Source organism: Labeo rohita, chromosome 3, assembly GCF_022985175.1.
Source record: "Labeo rohita strain BAU-BD-2019 chromosome 3, IGBB_LRoh.1.0, whole genome shotgun sequence".
Classification (NCBI taxonomy): domain Eukaryota; kingdom Metazoa; phylum Chordata; class Actinopteri; order Cypriniformes; family Cyprinidae; genus Labeo; species Labeo rohita.
Genome location: NC_066871.1, coordinates 7,677,621 through 7,699,142, shown reverse-complemented (window position 1 = coordinate 7,699,142; position 21,522 = coordinate 7,677,621). Strand labels below are relative to the sequence as shown.

Genomic DNA, 21,522 nt, shown 5'->3' with positions numbered 1-21,522 from the left:
ATGATTTTTTTTTTTCCCCAACCACAAAACGACTCGAATTTGCCTATTTTTTAAAGTCATTAATGGACCGTAATTATTGGACAAATAGTATTTAGTACTAAATTATCTCCTTAAAATATTAAATGAATATTACTGAACTAAATTATAGAACATCTATTTAACTGAAAAATGGTTAAGCTGTATGGTCACATCATAAGCAATACCTGAGGGTTAAATACAAGAAAACCATATTAACCCTGACCAAAATTAACCAAAATGTAGTAACCATGTTTTTTGGCGCATTGATTACCATTTGTTTAACCATAGTTTTTCTACAAATACCATGGTTAAACTATGGTTAGTGAAGCAAGACCATGGTTCATTTGTGGTTACCATGGTTTAACTATAGTAACCATGGTTTTTTGGTTTTATTTGTAGTAAAACCATATTTAATTTTCGTAAGGGTTGCCTCTCCATCACTCTCCAGAATAAAATTATACTGTAAATGTCATTGACGTAAAACTCAATGCATAATATGCTGTAATGTTTACCAAAAACTGCTGCAAATGCCTGTATAGTGAAGCTGTCGTCTCTGTCCTACTTAAAACACATTCAAATATACAGTCAACACTGGTTTGTTTTGAGCGCTTTGTGAATCACGTGACCGCGTGGCGGTGACGCCGGCGAGATCAAAGCTAGTCTCAGCTCTGTTTTTCAATGGCTCTGACGTTAATAGAAGCGCTACATTTTACGATTTACACCACATTACGTGCCCCAAAACGGTATTTGTCGTTTGAATTTGGTATTAAAACTTACAAAACTTGAAAGCTGAAACTTTGCAAGCAGGGTTGCCAAATGCGTGAGAGTTGGCAACCCTGCTGCTGTTGTGCAACGAAGCGTCTGGTAATAAGGTTTATAAGCTAAAGCAATAAACCCCAGTGAATTTACAGTTAATTTATAACAGCTTCGCATCGTGCCTAACAACGCCCCTTTAGCTGTTATAAATTCACTGTAAACAACAGCTTCGCAGGGCTTGTTGCTTTTATAAAACGGTTATTCCATATACATAGTAAGATTTCACAAAATAAAACAGAGCAAATAAAGTGAATATTTTTCCGACAAACAATATAGTTCCTCAGAAGGGTTGTGTTTGTCTACAACACACAAACATAAACAAATGTGTATGTCTGTAGAGTAATTTACAACAGCTTTGAATGTGGCTCAACCAATCAGAATCAAGGACTGGAACTATCCGATCTTATCTTAGAATAATCTTAGAATAATATGGTAAACATTGGCATTCAGTGTTAGAAGTAACAAATTACAAGTAATGCAAGTTACATAATCAGATTACTTTTTCCAATTAACTATTAAAGTAACACATTAGTTTTTAATTTACTTAAAGTTAAACTAAGTTGCTTTTTTCAAATAAGTTACGCCAGTTACTTTGTTTTCCCGCCTGCAATAATTAAATATGTTGAATTCTTTAATTAAAATAATTTAATTAAAATAAGCCTAAGGGTTATTCATTTCACCTTTGGTGTGAAAGGGCTTTTACATTACGTTTTTTTATGTTACGTTACGAGCCAGCCCTGCCCAGATTTAAAAACGAATGCAAAAGTAACATAACACATCACTTCACTTTAATTCGTTACTTTTTTAGGGTGTATTACAATATTGTAATGCATTACTTTTAAAAGTAAGTTTCCCCACCACTGCTGGCCATAATGGTTTTTTTTTCAAAATGTTTGCCATATGTTTTGCGAAATGAAAATAATTTTCAAGCAACAAACAATCAGAAAACAGCAAATTGAAAAGCACCTGAGGTAAATTACAATAATGTAGTTGTTCATTATTATTTGTTTAATTGTTACAACCGACTGACTTGATAAAATGCAAACGACTGCTCATAAGATGTTATTTGTTTGTTTAGCAAAAGATTGAAAATGATTCTGTGAAAAGAATATTCCCTTTTATTATATATATTTTTTTAAACAAATGTTCTTAACAAATTCATTTACAAATTCAAATCATCATATTCCAATGTCATGTAATTATAAGGACATAAAATGTAAAACTCACTCGAATACAGGTGAGATTACATTCATATAGAGATTAAATGCATAGAGATTCAGTGACATGATTTAAAGGATAGTTCAAACAAACATGGAAATTCTGTCATTTATTCATCCTCATGTCTGAACTGAAAAAAATGTGAAAAAGAATCTTTACGAAATGCTTTTCCATACAACAGCACTTGATAGTGACCACAGGTATCAAACTGAATATAGACAAAACATGCATAGTTGTGTGGGCTGACTTTATGATGATTTTTTTAAGCTTTACATACACTGTGCCTCTATGAGCTATAGAATGAAAAAAGCAACAATAGATTGCAGCTTTCTGAACAACATGAGGGTGACTAAATGATGACAGAATTCTCATTTTTGGTTAAACTATATGCTTTTAACATAATTATACAGCTTGAGCCATAAAACTGGCACACCTACTTTATGTTAAACATCATTTTTTTTCATTAACTATGAGGCCTGAGAGAATTTTTATAAACTCATACAAATATTTTCCAACAGGTTCAGCATGAGAGACCACATACCCAAGCTTTCACTTCTTCACAGTCACCGTGTGCTATATTTACAACCTCTAAAGTGCGGATTTCACCAAAGGAATTGAAACTTTAAACACAATTAATTTAATGAACTAACACTTAACTATGGTGTCTTTCATAAATCGCACTTAGATATAATCAGCAGTGGTGGACGAAGTACACAAGTTGAGTACTTGAGTAAAAGTACAGATACATATAATAAAATATTACTCCAGTAAAAGTAAAAGTGCTCCTCTTTCAATTTTACTCGAGTGAAAGTACAAAAATACCAGATTTTTTTATGTACTTAAGTAAACAAGTACTGATAGATTTATTTAGCAATTGTATATAGGCTACTTAATTGAATTTTATATTAGCACATATTTTTATAATCCTACTGCTCAAAATACCTGGGATTTTCTCAAAATAACCACTATATGGAGTAAAAATACATTTTTGTTGTTGATATGGACTATGTTGATGAGAGTGATGTAGTAATATTCAGTGTGAAGCTTACACTGCGATGTACCTGAGAGAAAACAGATTTGAACATTTAATTTTCACCAATAAGAAAAAAGTGTTTTAAAGCTTGTTGTTTTGCATAACGTCACAGTTATATATGACAGGAGAAGACCTGAAGTTAGCAAGAACATTTTAAGGAAAATATAATTATATTTTAATAATGATTTTTTCCTTTCAAACATTGTCTGTGTAAAAACACCCCTGGCCAAATGCCCCCAGGGCATCACTTCCCACTTCAATAATTACTGTAGTTACCATGTTCTGAACATCACATCCTTTCTTTTTCCCTCGGATGTAATCTATCTAGGATGTTAAATAAAAATATTTGGACTTTATATCTAAAAATTACCTCAACTTAGCACCAGCTAGCTTGTTAGCTAGACAGTTAGCATCAGCTAACAATATTTACTTATTTTCAGTATGGTTATGAATAAACATCATATCTGTCTATTCTAGTTGACCCAAAAGAAAAATTTATACTGTTGCTAAACAATATAAAAACAGATTTTAATAAACTGCTAACGTTACAGCAGCGGGGAATATGAACGTGCATGAGTTATTTTATTTAATCTGTTATTTACATTTATCGTTTTTGACCTAAAACAGAGACGCTGATGTTGATGTGTCTGAATTCAATCATTCCAGAAACAGATCACCCTTTTCAGCAGATGTAATTCACAAACAGCGGACAGCTTTGACCTAAATATGATTTTCAGTTACAATAACTAATCCTAAAATTCGACATTAGTAACTTACTTTTCGTAGCAACAGTCGCGCGCATGCGCGCACAAGATCTCCCGATTCTTACTTGTGAATTCAGTTGACTGGAGACTCGCTCTAAACGGATCATTTGAATCATTGAGTTGTCGACTCGAGAACAGCAATCGGATCATTCCAATTAGTGAATGAATCGTTTGGTGCGATTGGCGAATCAATTTAACAGGTTCATTGAAAAGAATCAATTTGTTTATGAATCAGATACCGCTTCTGCGTCTCAGAGAACGTAGCAAAGGAGTAACGATATGTATGAAGTGAAGTAAAAAGTACGATCTTACGATCTGGAATGTAGTGAAGTAAAAGTGAAAGTTACTTAAAATAAAACTACTCCAGTAAAGTACAGATACTTGAAAATTGTACTTAAGCCCACCACTGCTAATCAGATTAAGCAAACAGTATGCCTATTTGACATGGCGTCTGAAGGGAGGGCACCGAACTTCCAGAGAACTCCACCGCATCCCAGGAGAAGCAGGGGTGGAGGAGGGATGCCTGGAAAACTGTTGTGAAACTGTTGTGTGTTTGCCATTCTGTGCTATATGTTTCCATTTTGCACACTAGGCTTGGCATCCTTCAGGCTATAACGTCCCATCTTGGCTGTTTTGTAGTAGATAGAGTAGATGAAGATGAAGATGACTGAGATGAACGCCACGGCGACTGCAATGAGTCCTGCTATTAAGGGCAGGTAATCCTCTGTGTCGAGAGAAATAAAACACACCAAAAGATCAGAAAAGTGCTAAAATAGCAGAAAAAACAAACAATGCTTCATCATTTAACAATGTCAGAAACCAAAAAAAAGGATATTTGGACAAGTCTGAACATCTGAACGTCAGACATTTTATTTTTAGGTAAGTGTTTGGTGAAAATATTTCTTCTTCAGAATTGTAAAAATACAACACTCGTTATATAAATGTCCTACCATCCAATGCTGTTAAAGGCGTGTGTTGCCTATAATAAACTGACATGTTGATATCACATAAACAGTCTTTCAAAATGCTCTCAGTTACATGTAGATGCATACTGTATGCATCGATCTGGAACGGTAAGTATGAGACTGGGAGTGAAATCACAGGGTAACACTTTACAATACGTGTGCACAAATATGCATTAATTCATGTTTAATTAATGCACAGATAATCACGAGTTAATGTATAATTCATGAAGAACTAAACCATTTATTAATGATTACTACATCAGCAACTAATGAACATTCTATATGATTCATAGATTAAGTAATCAATAAATTGTTGTTAGTTAAATGTGTCATAATGTATTGATTCCCTAATAACTAATGATGTAAATTCATATGTTAATTGCCACAGTGGTCCAAAGCTATATACTTCAACTTCCAGTTGTCTGCTTTAAATACTCATTAGCTAATGATTTGCAAATGTATCATTATGTTATGACTTTACTTGCTGAGGCACAGAACTATTAACTAATTGTTAAGTAATATGTCATTGTGTTATGGATATAGAATTAGTTAGTTAGTCATGTGCCTCAATGAGTTGGAGCCATGCATTTTCATGGGTTGAAGCCATGCATTTCAACTTCCAGTTGTCTGCTTTAATTAATCATTACCTAATGATTTGCAAAGATATCATTATGTTATGACTTGTTGAGGCACATAACTAACTCATGATTATATTAATGATTAATGAAAGTGGAAAACTGGAAAATGAAATGCATGGCTTCAACCTATTGTGGTAATTAACACACGAATTTACACGAATTTACACTATTAGTTAATAAAATAGGTAATTGGGGAATTAATACATTATGACACATTTAACTAATAACAATATATTGATTACTTAATCTCACAATTATCTCTGCATTAGTTAAGTATAAATTAATGCATATTTGTGCACACATATTGTAAAGTGTTACCAATCACAGTACAAAAAAACTAGACTACACTACTACATACTCCCTACTATACAGTATGCACAAAGGAATAAATACATGAGATTCTGAGAGTGTCCAACCAGCGCACTCATGAGCGTCCTTGTGACTGAATTGCTCAGTTAACAGAAACATATCTGTTGTACCAGCAACACTCCACGGGTCGAGCACAATAGGGCATTCAGTAGTGTTTTTCAGTAGCGTGTGCTTTACAAATAATTAAGCTATAGAACCACAAGTAGACACAACTTAAAGTTGTAACTATGTCTGAGTAACAAACAACATGTTTGAAATGAAGTACATCCACATGCACTGAAAACTGAACTATTTTATTCCACACAGGAGTGGTCCACATGTTTGTTACCATTTTAAAACCATGCAACCAGCCAATTTTTTTAAACATCTTAATGACTTTCTGTGTAAGAATGAACAACAGAGAACTTTCCTCTTATTTTAATAGTTCGTTTGAGGCGGTGTCTGTGGCGTTATTTTAATGACAAATTTCTGCAGCGCATTATTGTAATGCATCAAAATGAGCAAGCACAAATCTCTTCTCTCGCAGGTGGATTCTCTTCACTCTCATAAAAAAGACGCGCTTTCTCTCGTTTGATTGTGCTCGCTCAGAAACAGATCAGCGCATATGACGATGGATGTAATCAGTATTTACATAGTTTAACAGTTGAAAAAGTATCAATCTCTCACGTGTCCCGCATTGTCCCACAAAATCACAACTATGTCCCACAACACCCTGGTGAAAAAAAACAGCATATGCTGATATGCATCCCAGCATCAAAACATGCCTACCAGCATATACTGTTTTTTTAACATTTCAAGTTGATTAAACTTTTTTTGAGTTGACTGAAAATTTTAAGGCAGCCAGGTTACAAATTATTTTAAGTTGACTCAACAAATTGTTTTTTACAGTGTACAAAGTCTTAATACCCGGGTTTTATTTTATGGCTTACAAACTGGCAGCCAGTTTCATGCTTTGAATAATGCGATACACATGCAAGCTTCTGAAAACTTATTTTGGTCATTGTGGAATACATCAGCCAGGTTTAGAGCCATTTAAAACAAAGAGGCCTATCTTAAATCATTGCAAGCAACAAAAACTTCAGGGGTGCAGTACTGTACGTCCTGATTTTGCTGAGTTAGATGTGTTCCTGGGTCAACATATTTTGTTGACCCTGGAACAACATTTTAATCCAAAAATTTTATCTTGACCACATCCCTACACCTAAACCTAACCTTACCCATGAGTAATCCCTAAAATCAGAGGAAATGATAGATGAATGACACTGATGTGCAACCACCAAATACTGATTGTAAGCCTAAACTTCACAAAAACTATAAAGTGATTTTTGAAATCTGATTGGTTAATCACAATGTTGTTCCAGGGTCAACAAAGATGTTGATCCAGGAACATGTCGTACTTGGTAAAATCAGGTTCTGCGTGCAGGACTAGTAAAGTAACGGGTCTGGTTTCATTCCCCCAGTGTTTCTTAGCTAATCTACAGCTACTGCAGTTACAGTAACACTTGTGTTCCAAACAAGAGACAACTGTGTGAATTCCATATAATAAAGATTATATCTACACAAAAATTATATTCTGTTTACAACAACTAATCACAAAGTATATATATATATATATATATATATATATACTGCTCAAAAAAATAAAGGGAACACTTAAACAACACAATGTAATTACAAGTCAATCACACTTCTGTGAAATCAAACTGCCCACTTAGGAAGCAACACTGATTGACAATCAATTTCACATGCTGTTGTGCAATTGGAATAGACAACAGGTGGAAATTATAAGCAATTAGCAAGACACCCCCAATAAAGGAGTGGTTCTGCAGGTGGTGACCACAGACCACTTTTCAGTTCCTATGCTTTCCTATGCCTTTGTGCAAGGAGGAACAGGAGGAGCACTGCCAGAGCCCTGCAAAATGACCTCCAGCAGGCCACAAATGTGCATGTGTCTGCTCAAACGGTCAGAAACAGACTCCATGAGGGTGGTATGAGGGCCCGACGTCCACAGGTGGGGGTTGTGCTTACAGCCCAACACCGTGCAGGACGTTTGGCATTTGCCAGAGAACACCAAGATTCAATAGGGTCTGGCTGCAGACATCTGCACCTGCACTCTCAGACACCTGAGCCGTTTCTCAATATGCGTTCTTGTCTGTACTTGTGTTCTTGCGGACTTGTGAAACGTCATCAGTCGTCACCCAAGTACTGTTCCAATTTAAAGTTCACATCTAGCCAAGTACAGTTCAAATCCCCGGATGTGTTCTTGCTCCGCCCCTTTTATCAAGGATGCATCAAGAGTAGACTTGTGCGAACTTGAGGGAGAAGGTCCTGGCTGCAGCCTGCAGAACGGGGTGGAGCTGCATGTGGGGCAGGGCTACATGTGTCGCCCCGCCCACAAATTATATCATTGGTCAGCAGGATTTTATTTCCACTCGTTTGTCGCTGCGTTGGTGAGTAGTTGAGCTACGAGTTTTGTCTTATTTGATTAGTTGTAATGTTTGATTACAACATTGCGTTCATTATGTCACTAATGAGCGATTGTATAAGGAGATGTGAAGTAGTTAAAATAAGACTGCCCTCGTGTGTGTGTATTATTACATGTTAAATGTATGTGGTAACAACGGAAGACACAACAGGTGGGCCTCTGCTAATAAAACAGTTATGTTAAACTGCTGTTTTGTATGACCGATAAAATGAAATACTCAAACTGCATTATCTTCATGTTCTTTGAGTTTATTCCTCTTCATATATTGTTTAGTCCAACGCTTTTGGACTTCCAACTTTCTTTAACATGAGGTAATCTCTATATTTTATCTCTACATGTACACACAATTTATTGTGAAAGGTTTTGTTATCAGAACAAAGCAATAGCTGTCATGTAGTTCTTATAAAAATGGCACTTTATCAATTCATAATTCTAGGACAACATTTTCAAAGAAACTTTAAGTGTTGAGTTGGTGACAAAAAAATACATTAAATACAAGTAAATGCGTAAATAAAAATAAAAACCCATAAATAATTTAAATTTGCAAATAAACATTAATCGTTGCGATATACAGTTCTTAATGCACAAAGATATGACAGGTCGAAAGCAGGAAGTGGATGCTTGCTTAGAAATAATAATGAAATTTTGCCCAAACATAATGTATTATGTTTGGTATAGATTAATATAACGTGTAGATAATTAACGAATTCATAATATATTGTTTATTTTTGTATGTAAGTTAATATCACGAATGATATATATATATTTATATATATATATATATATATATATATATATATATATATATATATCATAGGTGTCTACGTCATTACATGTCATTAGCCAACTGGACCATTTATTAATATCACATGTAGATAATTAACGAATTTATAATATATTGTTTAATATTTTATATGTAACAGATATTTAATATCACGAATGAATCGTAGCTTGAACTATGCTCGTAACCGCATTTCCTGTTTACGGAGTTGACTACGCCATTACATGTCATTAGCCAATGAAAGCATTTGTGGGCGGGGCGATGCGTGTAGCCCTGCCCCCACGTGCAGCCCCGCCCCGTTCTGCAGGCTGCAGCCTGGTATACTTGACTTGAGGCAGCCATGTATCCCAGAATGCATTTCGCACCAATCAGCGAGCGTTAATGGCGGAGCCGAAAACCCGTATAATTTTCAAAATATTACTGTTATTGTGTCATGAAATGAAGTTTTAAGAGTATTTCAGGCGAGAATGTCGTTGTTTAAAACTCAAATATGCGGTTTATTTACAAAGACCGCGCCTTTTTGAAAATTTGTTTTGCCGATTTCGGAGATGTGAGTTCCAGGCGAACACCCGGTGCTCAGTGCTCATGTATCCCGCAGAGAGAGCCTCACCACGGCTAGTCCTTCTGACGTTTGCCGCTGGTCCTCACGTCTCTGTAGTGGTTAATCAAGAGGTATAATTAGTTTTGGGTAAATCTAACAGTTAATTTTTGGTCTTGTGAATCTATTATATATTCCAGGGCATGTCGTTTTGCTTGAGGACAAAGTTATGCTTCATAAATTATTTATCAATCGTAATTCAACGCTGACTTTTTAGCATGCATTTGACTGAATTGTTTGTTTTTGTCTTCATTTCCGATTACATACGTCTTTTATACGTTATACCTATACTTTTATAATGGCTAATATTGTTCATTAAAACTGGCATTTAACAAAAAAGGCAGAGTTGTGCTTGTCATGTTTCATTTTGTTATATATACCTTAAAGTAAAGATGTATTATACACAGTGCACATATTGTCTAAATCACATATTAATATGTTTTATTTTTTTTAATGAGTACGAAAAGAGGGTTGTGGTGTATATTTTGAAGAAAACAAAGAGGCAGTGGTGTTTGATATCACTTCGTTTTATTGTAATGCGTGTACGCATTGCGTAAACAACATTTTTGTCGCTATTAATATGTTTAGATGAAACAGAAAAGAAGCAATGCTGTTTGATATAATATTTCGTTTCACTGTAATGTTGTACATTCCATGAACTACATTTTTGCAGCTATTAATATGGTTAAATGAAAAGGTGGTTGATATCATATTTCGCCTTATTGTAAATGCATACAGTGAAGATAACCGGAGTAGAAAAGGCGAGCTGACAGACGTTATCAAGTACACTGCTGTTCCATTTGCAGAATTACACGACTTGCGTCGTCCCGTCCTCGGGAGTTCGTACTCCCAAGTCAAACTACCAAGTCCGAACTTTGCGTACTTGGTAGTGAGAAACGGCCCTGCACTCTCAGACACCTGCACTTCCGGAATTGACGTCACTTGCAGTCGATTTTATTTTTTACTTTATTTTAGTTATTTATTTATTTTTTTTTAATTGAATCTCTCAACATTTTACAACAGTAGCCAGGTGGTGAAGACAAGAAAAAAGAAACTAAATTACAATGTCACTCGCAATCGCCACCTGCACTCTCAGCTACCTGTGACGTCACTTGCAATCCACACAAATAGTGCATGTTGCCAATGGAGACAAGACGCTGTGGTCGTTAAACGATTAAAACTAATTTAATAGCATAACATACAGGGTCCTGCAAGTCATCTGTAGAAGATAAAAACAAGATCCGCAAATCCGTGGCCACAGAACAGCAGAATATGAACGAATATGAATATGAAGCAGAATATGAACGAGAGATTATGAAGTCTCTCGTTAATCGTTTTCCTCCCGTAGATTAACACTTAATATGGCTTAATGTATTAAGATGCAATTAAAAGATCAAATTCGATATACAGTTTATTGATATAATGTATATGTAGGCTATATAGTGTTTTCCTTCGCAAAACGTATAACGGATTAAGATGATAAAGACTAAACTCAATATGCTCCTATTCATTATTAAAACAACTACACACAAGCAGGTTGAGCCCAGAATAAACGCAACGCCGCGTACATTCGCGTTTTCCCATAAAGAATAATCTCTACGGCTGTTTTATATCGTTGTCTTTTGTTTATATTGATTTTCTATGGGAGGAAAACGTCTATTAACGCATTGCGTTCACGTCTGTTTGCCTATACAGAGTTGGCCCTTTTAATATCACATAATGCCTTTCTTATGGCGTGTTCATATCTGCTGGTATATCGTTTGACAACAGTATAAGGTTTATATTGAATTTAGTCTTTATCATCTTAGTCCGTTTTGCCACATTATGCGTTTGCTGGGCAAGTATAAAAGTGAAAATTTACATTCATGGCCATATGCTTGTACATTAAATTAATAAACTATATTACAAATTTGATCGTTTAATGGCATTTAATGTATCTTAATACATTAAGACACATCACGTGTTAATGGTTTTCACCGGGAGGAAAAAGCTTAACGAGAGACTTTGACATTGCGTTCATATTCTGCTGTTCCGTGGCCACGGATTTGCGGGTCTTGTTTTTATCTTCTACAGATGACGTTAGGAGCCTGTACGTTATGCTATTAAATTAGTTTTGATCGTTTAACGACCACAGCGTCTTGTCTCCATTGGCAACATGCACCATTTGTGTGGATTGCAAGTGATGTGCAGGTAGCAGAGAGTGCAGGTGGCGATTGCGAGTGACATTGTAATTTAGTTTCTTTTTTCTTGTCTTCACCACTTGGCTACTGTTGTAAAATGTCGAGAGATTCAATTAAAAAAAAAAAAAAATAACTAAAAGTAAAAATAAAATCGACTGCAAGTGACGTCACTTCCGGAAGTGCGGTTGTCTGAGAGTGCAGGTGCAGATGTCTGCAGCCAGACCCTTCTCCCAAGATTGGCAAATTCGCCACTGGCGCCCTGTGCTTTTCACAGATGAAAGCAGGTTTACACTGAGCACATATGACAGAGTCTGGAGACGCCATGGAGAACATTCTGATGCCTGCAACATACTCCAGCATGACCGGTTTGGCAGTGGGTCAGTAATGGTGTGGGGTGGCATTTCTTTGGAGGGCCATGTGCTCGCCAGAGGTAGCCTAACTGCCATTAGGTACCGAGATGAAATCCTTAGACCCCTTGTGAGACCATATGCCGGTGCGGTTGGCCCTGGGTTCCTCCTAATGCAAGACAATGCTAGACCTCATGTGGCTGGAGTGTGTCAGCAGTTCCTGCAAGACGAGGCATTGATGCTATGGACTGGCCCGCCCGTTTCCCAGGACTTGAATCCAATTGAGCACATCTGGGAAATCATGTCTCGCTCCATCCACCAACGCCATATTGCACCACAGACTGTCCAGGAGTTGGCGGATGCTTTAGTCCAGGTCTGGGAGGAGATCCTTCAGGAGACCATCCGCCACCCCATCAGGAGCAGGCCCAGGCGTTGTAGGGAGGTCATACAGGCACGTGGAGGCCACACACTCTACTGAGCCTCATTTTGACTTGTTTTAAGGACATTACATCAAAGTTGGATCAGCCTGTAGTGTGTTTTTCCACTTCAAATCCAGACCTCCTTGGGTTAATAAATTTGATTTTCATTGATAATTTTTGTGTGATTTTGTTGTCCGCACATTCAACTATGTAAGGAACAAAGTATTTAATAAGAATATTTCATTCATTCAGATCTATGATGTGTTATTTTAGTGTTCCCTTTATTTTTTTGAGCAGTGTATATATATATATATATATATATATATATATAGAATGATCAGTGTGTCTGAAACATACAATATAGAAGCCTAAAAAGGATGCTACTCAACTATTTTTAGTTGATCAACATCCTCAGTCAACAGCGTTAGTGTTTGATCTGTGAGTGAAGCGAAACAACATTGTTTTCTCATTACAATCTGATCCAACTGATCTGACTGTGGACAGTGCGGTTCAGTAAATGGATAACCAAAGCAGAGATATTGCTCTGACAGAGCTCCTTGGACTGTTCTGGCTGTGCTAAAAGTCTTTACATGCATTAGTAAATCAGCAGTTTGGTGAATGAAATCCAAGTAAGCAAATGTTGGGATAGATCTCTATCCTGCATCATGCCTTCAACATATTAAATATGAGGCAGCTAATCTACAGCGGTCTAGCGTGACCACAGTGGGATTAACACTGCAAGCAGAGCACTACAAGTGAAATTTGCATTAGTCAAAGACAAAAAGTCAAAAGACAAAAGGAATCAATCACATGCATGTGTGATTTTTAACAGAGGAACTTCAAATGATCTAACATAAAATCTACCCTGACAACATGATCATTTGGATATTTAATATAACCAAAATATGCATTTTGCTTAATATAAGACTAATACAATTCTGAAACAGCCACAATTCCTCTCTGTAGTATTCCTGTCAGTATTACTAAAGCAAATTGAAACAGCTGTTGGACGTCAATGGAAAATGACACACAAAAGCATAGTTACCTTGTATGAACACTTTTACTTGTCTGGTGGTCGTGCCAACAGAATTGCTTGCATTGCAGTGCACATTCTCAGGTGTTGACTCTGATACAGTAAGTTTGTCACCATCTACATTTTCACTGAGGCTCCAGCTGATTTTTGGTTTTGGGTTTCCTTCGGCTTCACAAACAAGCACCACTGGATAGCCTCGAAATACAGTCACTATGGAGGGTAGTTTGGTCTCACTGATGATCGGTTTAACTACAGGAAGAAGCCAAAAACAGACAGGTTAAGAGCTTTTTGCATCTGTGTACTGCATCTTAAATTTCTTTTGCAAATCCATGTTCATTTTAATCTTGTAGATTTCAATCAAACTACTCAAATTAAGATATTTGACTCGAAAATCTCACATGCTGCATCAGGTCTGCTTGACTTGGACATGATAAATGTTTAATGGTCTTAAAACTATTAATCATAGAAGCTGATAGATCTTACGTACAGTGTACAGTAATGCTGAGAGGTTCTGATGTTTTTTTTGGAGGAGGTTGAGGTCCTTCTGCTCCCAGATCCAGCTTTGCTTCACACCAGAATTGAGCTCCATCATCAGTTCTGTTTGGACGGATCAGGAGTTTGGCGACTTCATTCACTGGAGTCCTGCTGGTATCAGTGAAATTGGTTTGACTCAACAGAGTTTGTCCTTTGTACCATTTCACAGTGAGATTCTGAACAGGAGCCACATCTTGAACATCACACTGGAGCTCATACTGCTCTCCCTCCATCATTGGTCGAGTGTGATTCACAATGCTGATGGACACACTGTCTGGAGTCTCTGTGGAGGAAGATTTACACACTCTGAAATCTGCAGTGATGAATGTACGTTTAACAGATATTTCTGAGAATGAAAACAAAAAATATCAATAACAGAGAAACTGACTGTAAACAGTTACTGGGAGCTCTTCTTCACACAGTGTATCATGGGTTATGTCATAGTTTATGTAGCAGAATGGTTTTATGTCCCATTCTCTCAGATCTGACACTCTCCATGTGACCACACTGTCTCTGGTCTTTTCCACTCCTCCCTCACTGGCTTCCCATCCCATCCCATAATGCGGGACAGAAGCGCTACAGTTAACTGCAACAGAACCACCGTACTCCACAACAACACTCTTCTGGCTGAGCTGAACAGGACATTCAGCTTGTGTACCTGTTAAACACATTGAAGAGTAGACTAAGATTTACAATATTTTATTTTATTTTGAAAATATATTCACTTACACCGACAACAACTGAACAAAAATGGCCAGGATTTTTTCCCCCTAAACATTTGAACATATTTTCAGTTGTGACCCTGGACCACAAAACCAGTCTTAAGTAGCACGGGTATATTTGTAGCAATAGCCAACAATACATTTTGTGGGTCAAAATGATCGATTTTTCTTTTCTTTAGATTTTTTTGCTCCGTAAGATTTTCAAATAGTTGTATCTCGGCCAAATACTGCCTTATCCTAACAAACCATACATTAATGGAAAGCTTATTTATTCACCCTTCAGATGATGTTTAAATCTCAATTTCAGAAAACTCACCCTTATGACTGGTTTTGTGGTCCAGGGTCACAACTGATTTGACAAGCTATACAAAATCACAATGTGCTTTATTAAAAGAGCCATTAATTGAAATTAATTTTAAAATTCTGACCATAATTTAATCCAACTATAGTCTCATTCATAATAAATTTTCTATAGCACCTTTAAAAGTAACATCTCAAAGCATCTCACAAGATTAAGATCAAAGAAGACATACAATTATACAAACAATGCAAACGTTGCCGCTCTCACACTACACATCATGTTCTCACGCAGTGAAAAATACATCACGGAACAAAGAGGAAACTGACAACACGCCGACAGACAAGACAAGCAGGTTACTTCTGGTATGAAACAAAGTGTCAGCTTTCAAATGTTGTCATTTTTTGAGAAATTCAAACTATAAATACAGTTTTGTGGCTTTTTTAATGTGTTGTGACAGATCACTGTATTGCCTTTTAGAGCAATCGACACATGAACTTTTCTTATTTACGTAAAGCACGAAAAAAACATGAATGAACATCAGAATTTATTTTATTTCAAATGCAGAATGACGTCAATACATACAATTTTTTTAAGTTTGAGCCCACCAAAGTGAATCGATCCTGTCTGATTTGTTTGTTGGACAGAATGGTGATAGAGTTTGCATTTACAATGCATACTATGTGCAGAAAAAAAACAGATGAGCCCAAATGATGAACTTTAAATATAACTGTCTGTCCTAATGTATAAGCCATGTTAAGCGTTTTCCTTTGAGTGGTTTTCTAAAGGGAGGAAAACGTTTCACGTGTAATTAAACATGTCACGTTAATATTCTGGCCTCATCTGCATGTCTTTTAGCATCACTATCTCAGTACATCAAGACAGCATTTAAAATAATACAAAACTATTTACAAGCTCCCAGGGTTTTATTTTGGTTGTCATTTGTTGAAATAAATATAAAAAATATAGTGTGTACAGTTTGTGTCTGTCCAGTGAATGTGACCCACAGTTTCTCTGGTCCTGTGGGTCCTGTAGACCATGGAAAAATTTATATTTGCAATGACAATAAATTATACTCCGAGAATGAAACGTTTCCAACAAAGAAATGGTTGAACACAGACTTTTATTTGGATACATATGACAGCTGAAGCAACAGCGAGTGTCCAGTGGACAACACTGTTTTTACGTTACACTCTAAAAAGTGCTGGGTTATTTCTGTAAACACACTGCTGGGTTAATTGTGCTGGGTCAAAATTCTGGGTTGTTTGAGGTACTGTAAACACACAGTTGGGTTGATCATGCTGGGTCAAATAGACTTTCACCACTGAACACGCGGGTTGGGTTATTTTAACCCAACCGGTTTGTTTATTTTTCCACTTCATCGAACTTTCTGGATTCTTCACTCGTCTCCTCGTCAGGCGGTCATGAAATTCGCAGCAAGCAGGATTACACGGTAAGTTAACATGATTATATGATTATTTACCTTTATTTTTTAATAAGTTGTGGTTTAAAGCACAGTGATTTCACTGTTTAATGCAATATTTGGTATGTCGCTGTGCGGAGTTAGCGTTTATTCTGTGAATGATTAATGAACGTTAATAGCAGCCTATAGTGAGGTACTTTTTTTGCCTCAACGATCGCTTTATCGTTAAATAAAAGTTGTGTGTGTGCACGTGCAAAGTTTTATTCATATACAGTACACATGTCCATTTTTAACGCTTCATGAAAACAGGCATAGGTTAAAATACGGGGTGAGTTCAGTTACTGTCTGAATACCGTATGACTTTGTAATGTTTTTGTCAGAATTATGTCATTTCGTACTAAAATTGATCTTTTAAGGGCATATTTTTTCAAGTCAATGTCTGCGACGTGCCGAATCCAACGATAGATCCGTCATTTTTATGTGTGTGTTTTCGCGCTCTTTTTTTCCTCCGGTAGCTGCATTAGCTCCGCTATGCACCTTACTGTAACTCTCGTGGTGTATAAGCAGTGGTGTAGTGCAGGGTATAAGCAGATTTTTATTTTGGCTTTTTTGGCCACCACTGTATGAAGTGTTCAGATGTAAAAGACTAAAAATGTGCAGTTTGAAATTTTCTTCTAAAATGAGTATATTTTAAGGCCTAAATGTCTGTGTCTTCAAGACTAAGTGTTGTATAATTAACAGGTGCAGACCAGCATGGTGGATTTGTGCCTTGGGGATGAGACAACGACATCCCAGACCTTCGCCATTGTTACGGGCCGTGCCACTGAAGCCACTGACTTTTTGCCTGGAAATTTCTCCAGCTTTCAGTATATTATATTGATGGACATAAGTCTTCATGTGTGATTTTTTTTTTTTTTTTTAAGGCCAGCTGTTTTTTATGGCCACTTGTAACATGTTTTAAATTGTCATATGTATTGTCTGGTGGACACTTTGTTTGGCTTAGTTTTAATAACACAATGTTTGAAATGATTCTCATATAGTAATAATTCATTTTTGAGTGTTCTGCTGCTGCAATGTTGACAAAGAATCGGAATCTAAAGTGCCTAGTTTACACAGTTTTGTGTTTTAAAGTAACTGATCTACTAAAATTGTTGTTTTATGTGTCTGTAATGGTTGGATAAAATGTTTTACAGCTGCACCCATTTGAAAATTGTTTTAAAAAGAAATAAAACTCATTAAATTGATGTTTACAGTTGCATTTTGTTTGTGTTTTTCTAACTGTATTGCAGAAAACCAATAATAATTTTACATTCTTCTGTGATTATTTATTATTATTGGTAAACATAAAGGTAGCAAGGCAATAAGACAACAAATAACCCAATGATTAGGTTATGTTTAACCCAGCAACACAGTTAACCTTACCCACTGGTTGGGTCAAATAAACAACCCAGCATTCTGGGTCAAATGGTTAAACCCAGCACTTGGGTCAAAACAACCCAACGCGTGTTCTGTCCCATAGTTACCCAGCGGCTGGGTTAAGGTTGGGTTATTTTTTAACCCAGCACTTTTTAGAGTGTAATGTTAATCAGATCAACATTGTAAACCAAATTCTACAAAACTTGAGTAAAAAAATCTAATTATCATGCGATAAAATAGCTTCTCTTCCCTGCAAAAGATACAAAGAAGAACGTGAAAATTTATCTAAAAGGCAAAAACAAAACGAAAGATAAGCAGGTGTCCGTATTAATTTAAGCGTATGTAGCAGAAGGGGATCCTCCCAAAATGGCGGCGGTGCCCCAACATGCAACACGCCATGACGTAGCTTCACATTCTATATGGTGCTTACAAGAAAGATGTGAACTGGTTGTTCGACAAGATTGGTTGCTTAGTTAGTAAAGTAAGTTCAGTAATCACACCCCATAACCAAAGGTTACACACTACACAAGCTTTCTTCTTCTTCTTTTAGTTTTATGGTGGATTACAACCATGACTTCATCAGGTGCATACCACCACCTACTGTACCGGAGTATGTAGTGTGGACTATGATTCAGTTATATTACTTTGCATGTGGTGATAATTAATAGAGAGAGAAAGAGAAATAAGGGAGAGAAAGTGTCTTTAACCTCTTCTCCTGTTGTTCCTAATATAACCTCAAGGTTCCACATTCCAAGCATTCATCTGACTGACTTTTCCCTAATGAAAACAAAGTTTTCCCAGATAGCATGGTGACATTGATACAACGTTGAGTTTTGATCCAAACCATCATTTTTGGTTGAGAGTGACATTTGAATGTTTAAAGCATGTTGGATCAGCACTGAAATTTTTATGAGAGTCGACAGCACACATGTGCAAAGACCACAAGATGATGCAGGCATGTATCTCTGCAAAACACTAGTAGGTGTTTCTCATTCTGTGGGGCATGTTAGACTATGACGGGCATTTACAATTGTTTTAGCCAATTTGCTTGAATTCACTGGGGCTTGGTTTTGGGGTGAGCCTTCATGATTTTCATAAGTCTATTTAAAAATGGTTGAAAAACAACTATTGTAGTTTGCAAATATGTACTGACTGGTTAACACCCATTATGGTTCTGCATGAGCACTTCTCAGTAGTTTAATTTTTGCTCTCTTATTAAAAAGTAAACACAGGTGCATCCTATACAGAAGTCTTGTTTGCTGAACCACCTGACATGCATCACTTCTCTGGGTGCATCAGTGTTGCATTTATCTTATTTCTCCATTCCTTTGTTTTGCGTGCTTGTTAATATTTATTATGAATTTTGTTAATACAATTCCAACAACATTTGACAGATTTTTGTGTGTGTGTGTTTGTGTGTGTGTGTAAGAGATATGAACGCACGAACGTAAGCAAGAATATTATGAAGTGAGAGTGATATGCAGTTAACGTTGACACATCAACAATGACTTAATATTGTTTCAGTGGTAGCTTGCTATCTGGGTATAGTCTGTATATAACAGCTTACATTTTATACTTAATTTAACTAAAGAATCCTGCATTTTATTTAATTTTTTTATTTTATTTTTTCTCCTTTCCCTGTACTGAACAAAAAGTGGTTCAGTAAAGTTGAACGCAGATCCCACTTTGTTCTGTTTAAATAATAATAAAAAAAAATGTTTACAGTTTGCATATGGTGATGTGTTCTTAATGACAGTTTTCCTAATATAAGAAATATCCCAATATATCGCCTTGCTTGCAGTATCGCAATGTATCGCCAACATATCGTATCACAACCCTTGTATTGTGACACGTATCATATCACCAGATTCTTGCCGATACGCAGCCCTACACTCAAGTATCAAGTTATTGGACGGGCAGAGACAAAACCTTTTGTTAACGTTAGCTGTTAAAGACTGTTTCATGATGATACCATTTATCTGACATAGTATTAAAATAATATGGCAGTCTACAGTACCACACTTGGGTAGTGCCATTCAAAACATGCAAGCTTAGAAAGTAAGAAATATTTTAAAAACACTTACCTGCAACTAGTGAGAAGTACAGGAAACAAAATCCAAACAGTTGCCAAATAGATGTGGTGAGAGAAAACGACCCCATCTGCATTGTAAAACAGTGGTCAACTCTAATCCAAAGCTTTAGAAATAAATGTCCTTCTCTCTCAGGAGATCTGCGTTACACTTCACCTAGTGAGAGATTAAAAGTGAGTTTCCCGTATTATTGGGGAAGTAGCTCATATACCAAATCTAGCTCTATCTCTCCTTCATACACGCTCTCCTTACAACTTCACTTACACTTATACATTCACAGGGACCCGTATCTATGACATACTGGAATTTACTAGGAGTTCCCAGTTTTATTTTGTACAAGAGCTAGATTTTAGCACATTGTGAGTAAACAAATAAGTCACAAATAGCTTGCTTGTTTTCTCTTGCAGTGGTTTTATATATTTGTATCTAACACCAGTTTCAAAACTCTGTTAAATTAGGATAATATTTTCTAATTTAATGACCAAATAATGCTTTTATAATGAGGCTTAAACAAGTGAACACAATAAAATCACACTGACATACATTCAGATATTAGTTTTATCATAAGTTCATAGAGAAAATGACTTTCAATAAAGTAAACAAGGTGTAGGGATCCACTTTATGACAATGTAGACCTGACAGAACTTTTTTAACTCGGGTTTTATTAAATGTTGAGATGTCTATAACATGTTTGCACATGGATTTCACTGAATGTGAAATGTTCTTCAAATCAGTGTTGTCCTGACACACAGTTGCTGCAGTGTTTTCTGATCTATTGTCTGCTTGTTCTGTTTTTTTTTTTTGTTTGTTTGTTTGTTTGTTTTTTTTTTGGTTTGTTTTTTTTTTTAATAAATAAATTATTTCATAAAGGCACACAAATGCCAAAGATGTTTCTGTAGGTTCCTGTTTATTTCTGTGGGTACATGATGAAAACTGCTTAAAACTGTGTTCCACAAGAATCTGGAAAGAGGGGAAGTTGGCTTGATCCTGATAAGAAGTCAGGAAGCACGAAAAGTATCTGAGATGTATCCCCAGATAGCAAGCTAACAACCATTGAAACATATTAAGTCAATGTTGATGCGTCGATGCTAAATGCATTGAATTCATGTTGCAAAGTGATGTTGGCTCCATATCACTTTTGCACCTGCAATTAATCTTAAAAAAAAATTAAGATTTCAATGGAAAATCAATGAAAATGTCATTAAATCAATGTCATGAAGTAATGTTGGTTCAAGATTGAGATTGAGATTTCAACAACAAAAAAATCCACTGAATGAATATTACACTATAATTGATTCTGCATCACTGCTGTTGAATTGACATTGAAATTAACAAAAATAATCAATGGTAAAACTGTTGAATCAACGTTACACTA

At 36.1% G+C, this 21,522-nt stretch overlaps 1 protein-coding gene across 2 annotated transcripts; it reads right to left on the bottom strand.

Annotated features, from left to right (window-relative positions):
• Positions 1 to 1,931: 1,931 nt before the first annotated feature.
• On the bottom strand, positions 1,932 to 20,328 carry icam3 (intercellular adhesion molecule 3). Of its 2 annotated transcripts, none has more exons than XM_051105537.1 (5): positions 20,142 to 20,327; positions 14,587 to 14,856; positions 14,152 to 14,481; positions 13,677 to 13,913; positions 1,932 to 4,573 (listed from the first exon to the last, which is right to left on the bottom strand). In XM_051105537.1, the coding sequence occupies exons 1-5, from the start codon at positions 20,221 to 20,223 to the stop codon at positions 4,416 to 4,418; spliced, it is 1,077 nt and encodes a 358-aa protein (XP_050961494.1). In that variant the 5' UTR covers positions 20,224 to 20,327; the 3' UTR covers positions 1,932 to 4,415. The 2 variants fall into 2 exon arrangements, with proteins under 2 accessions (XP_050961494.1, XP_050961495.1); XM_051105538.1 differs by lacking the exon at positions 1,932 to 4,573 and adding an exon at positions 12,013 to 12,837 and having other exon boundaries at positions 20,142 to 20,328.
• Positions 20,329 to 21,522: the final 1,194 nt, after the last annotated feature.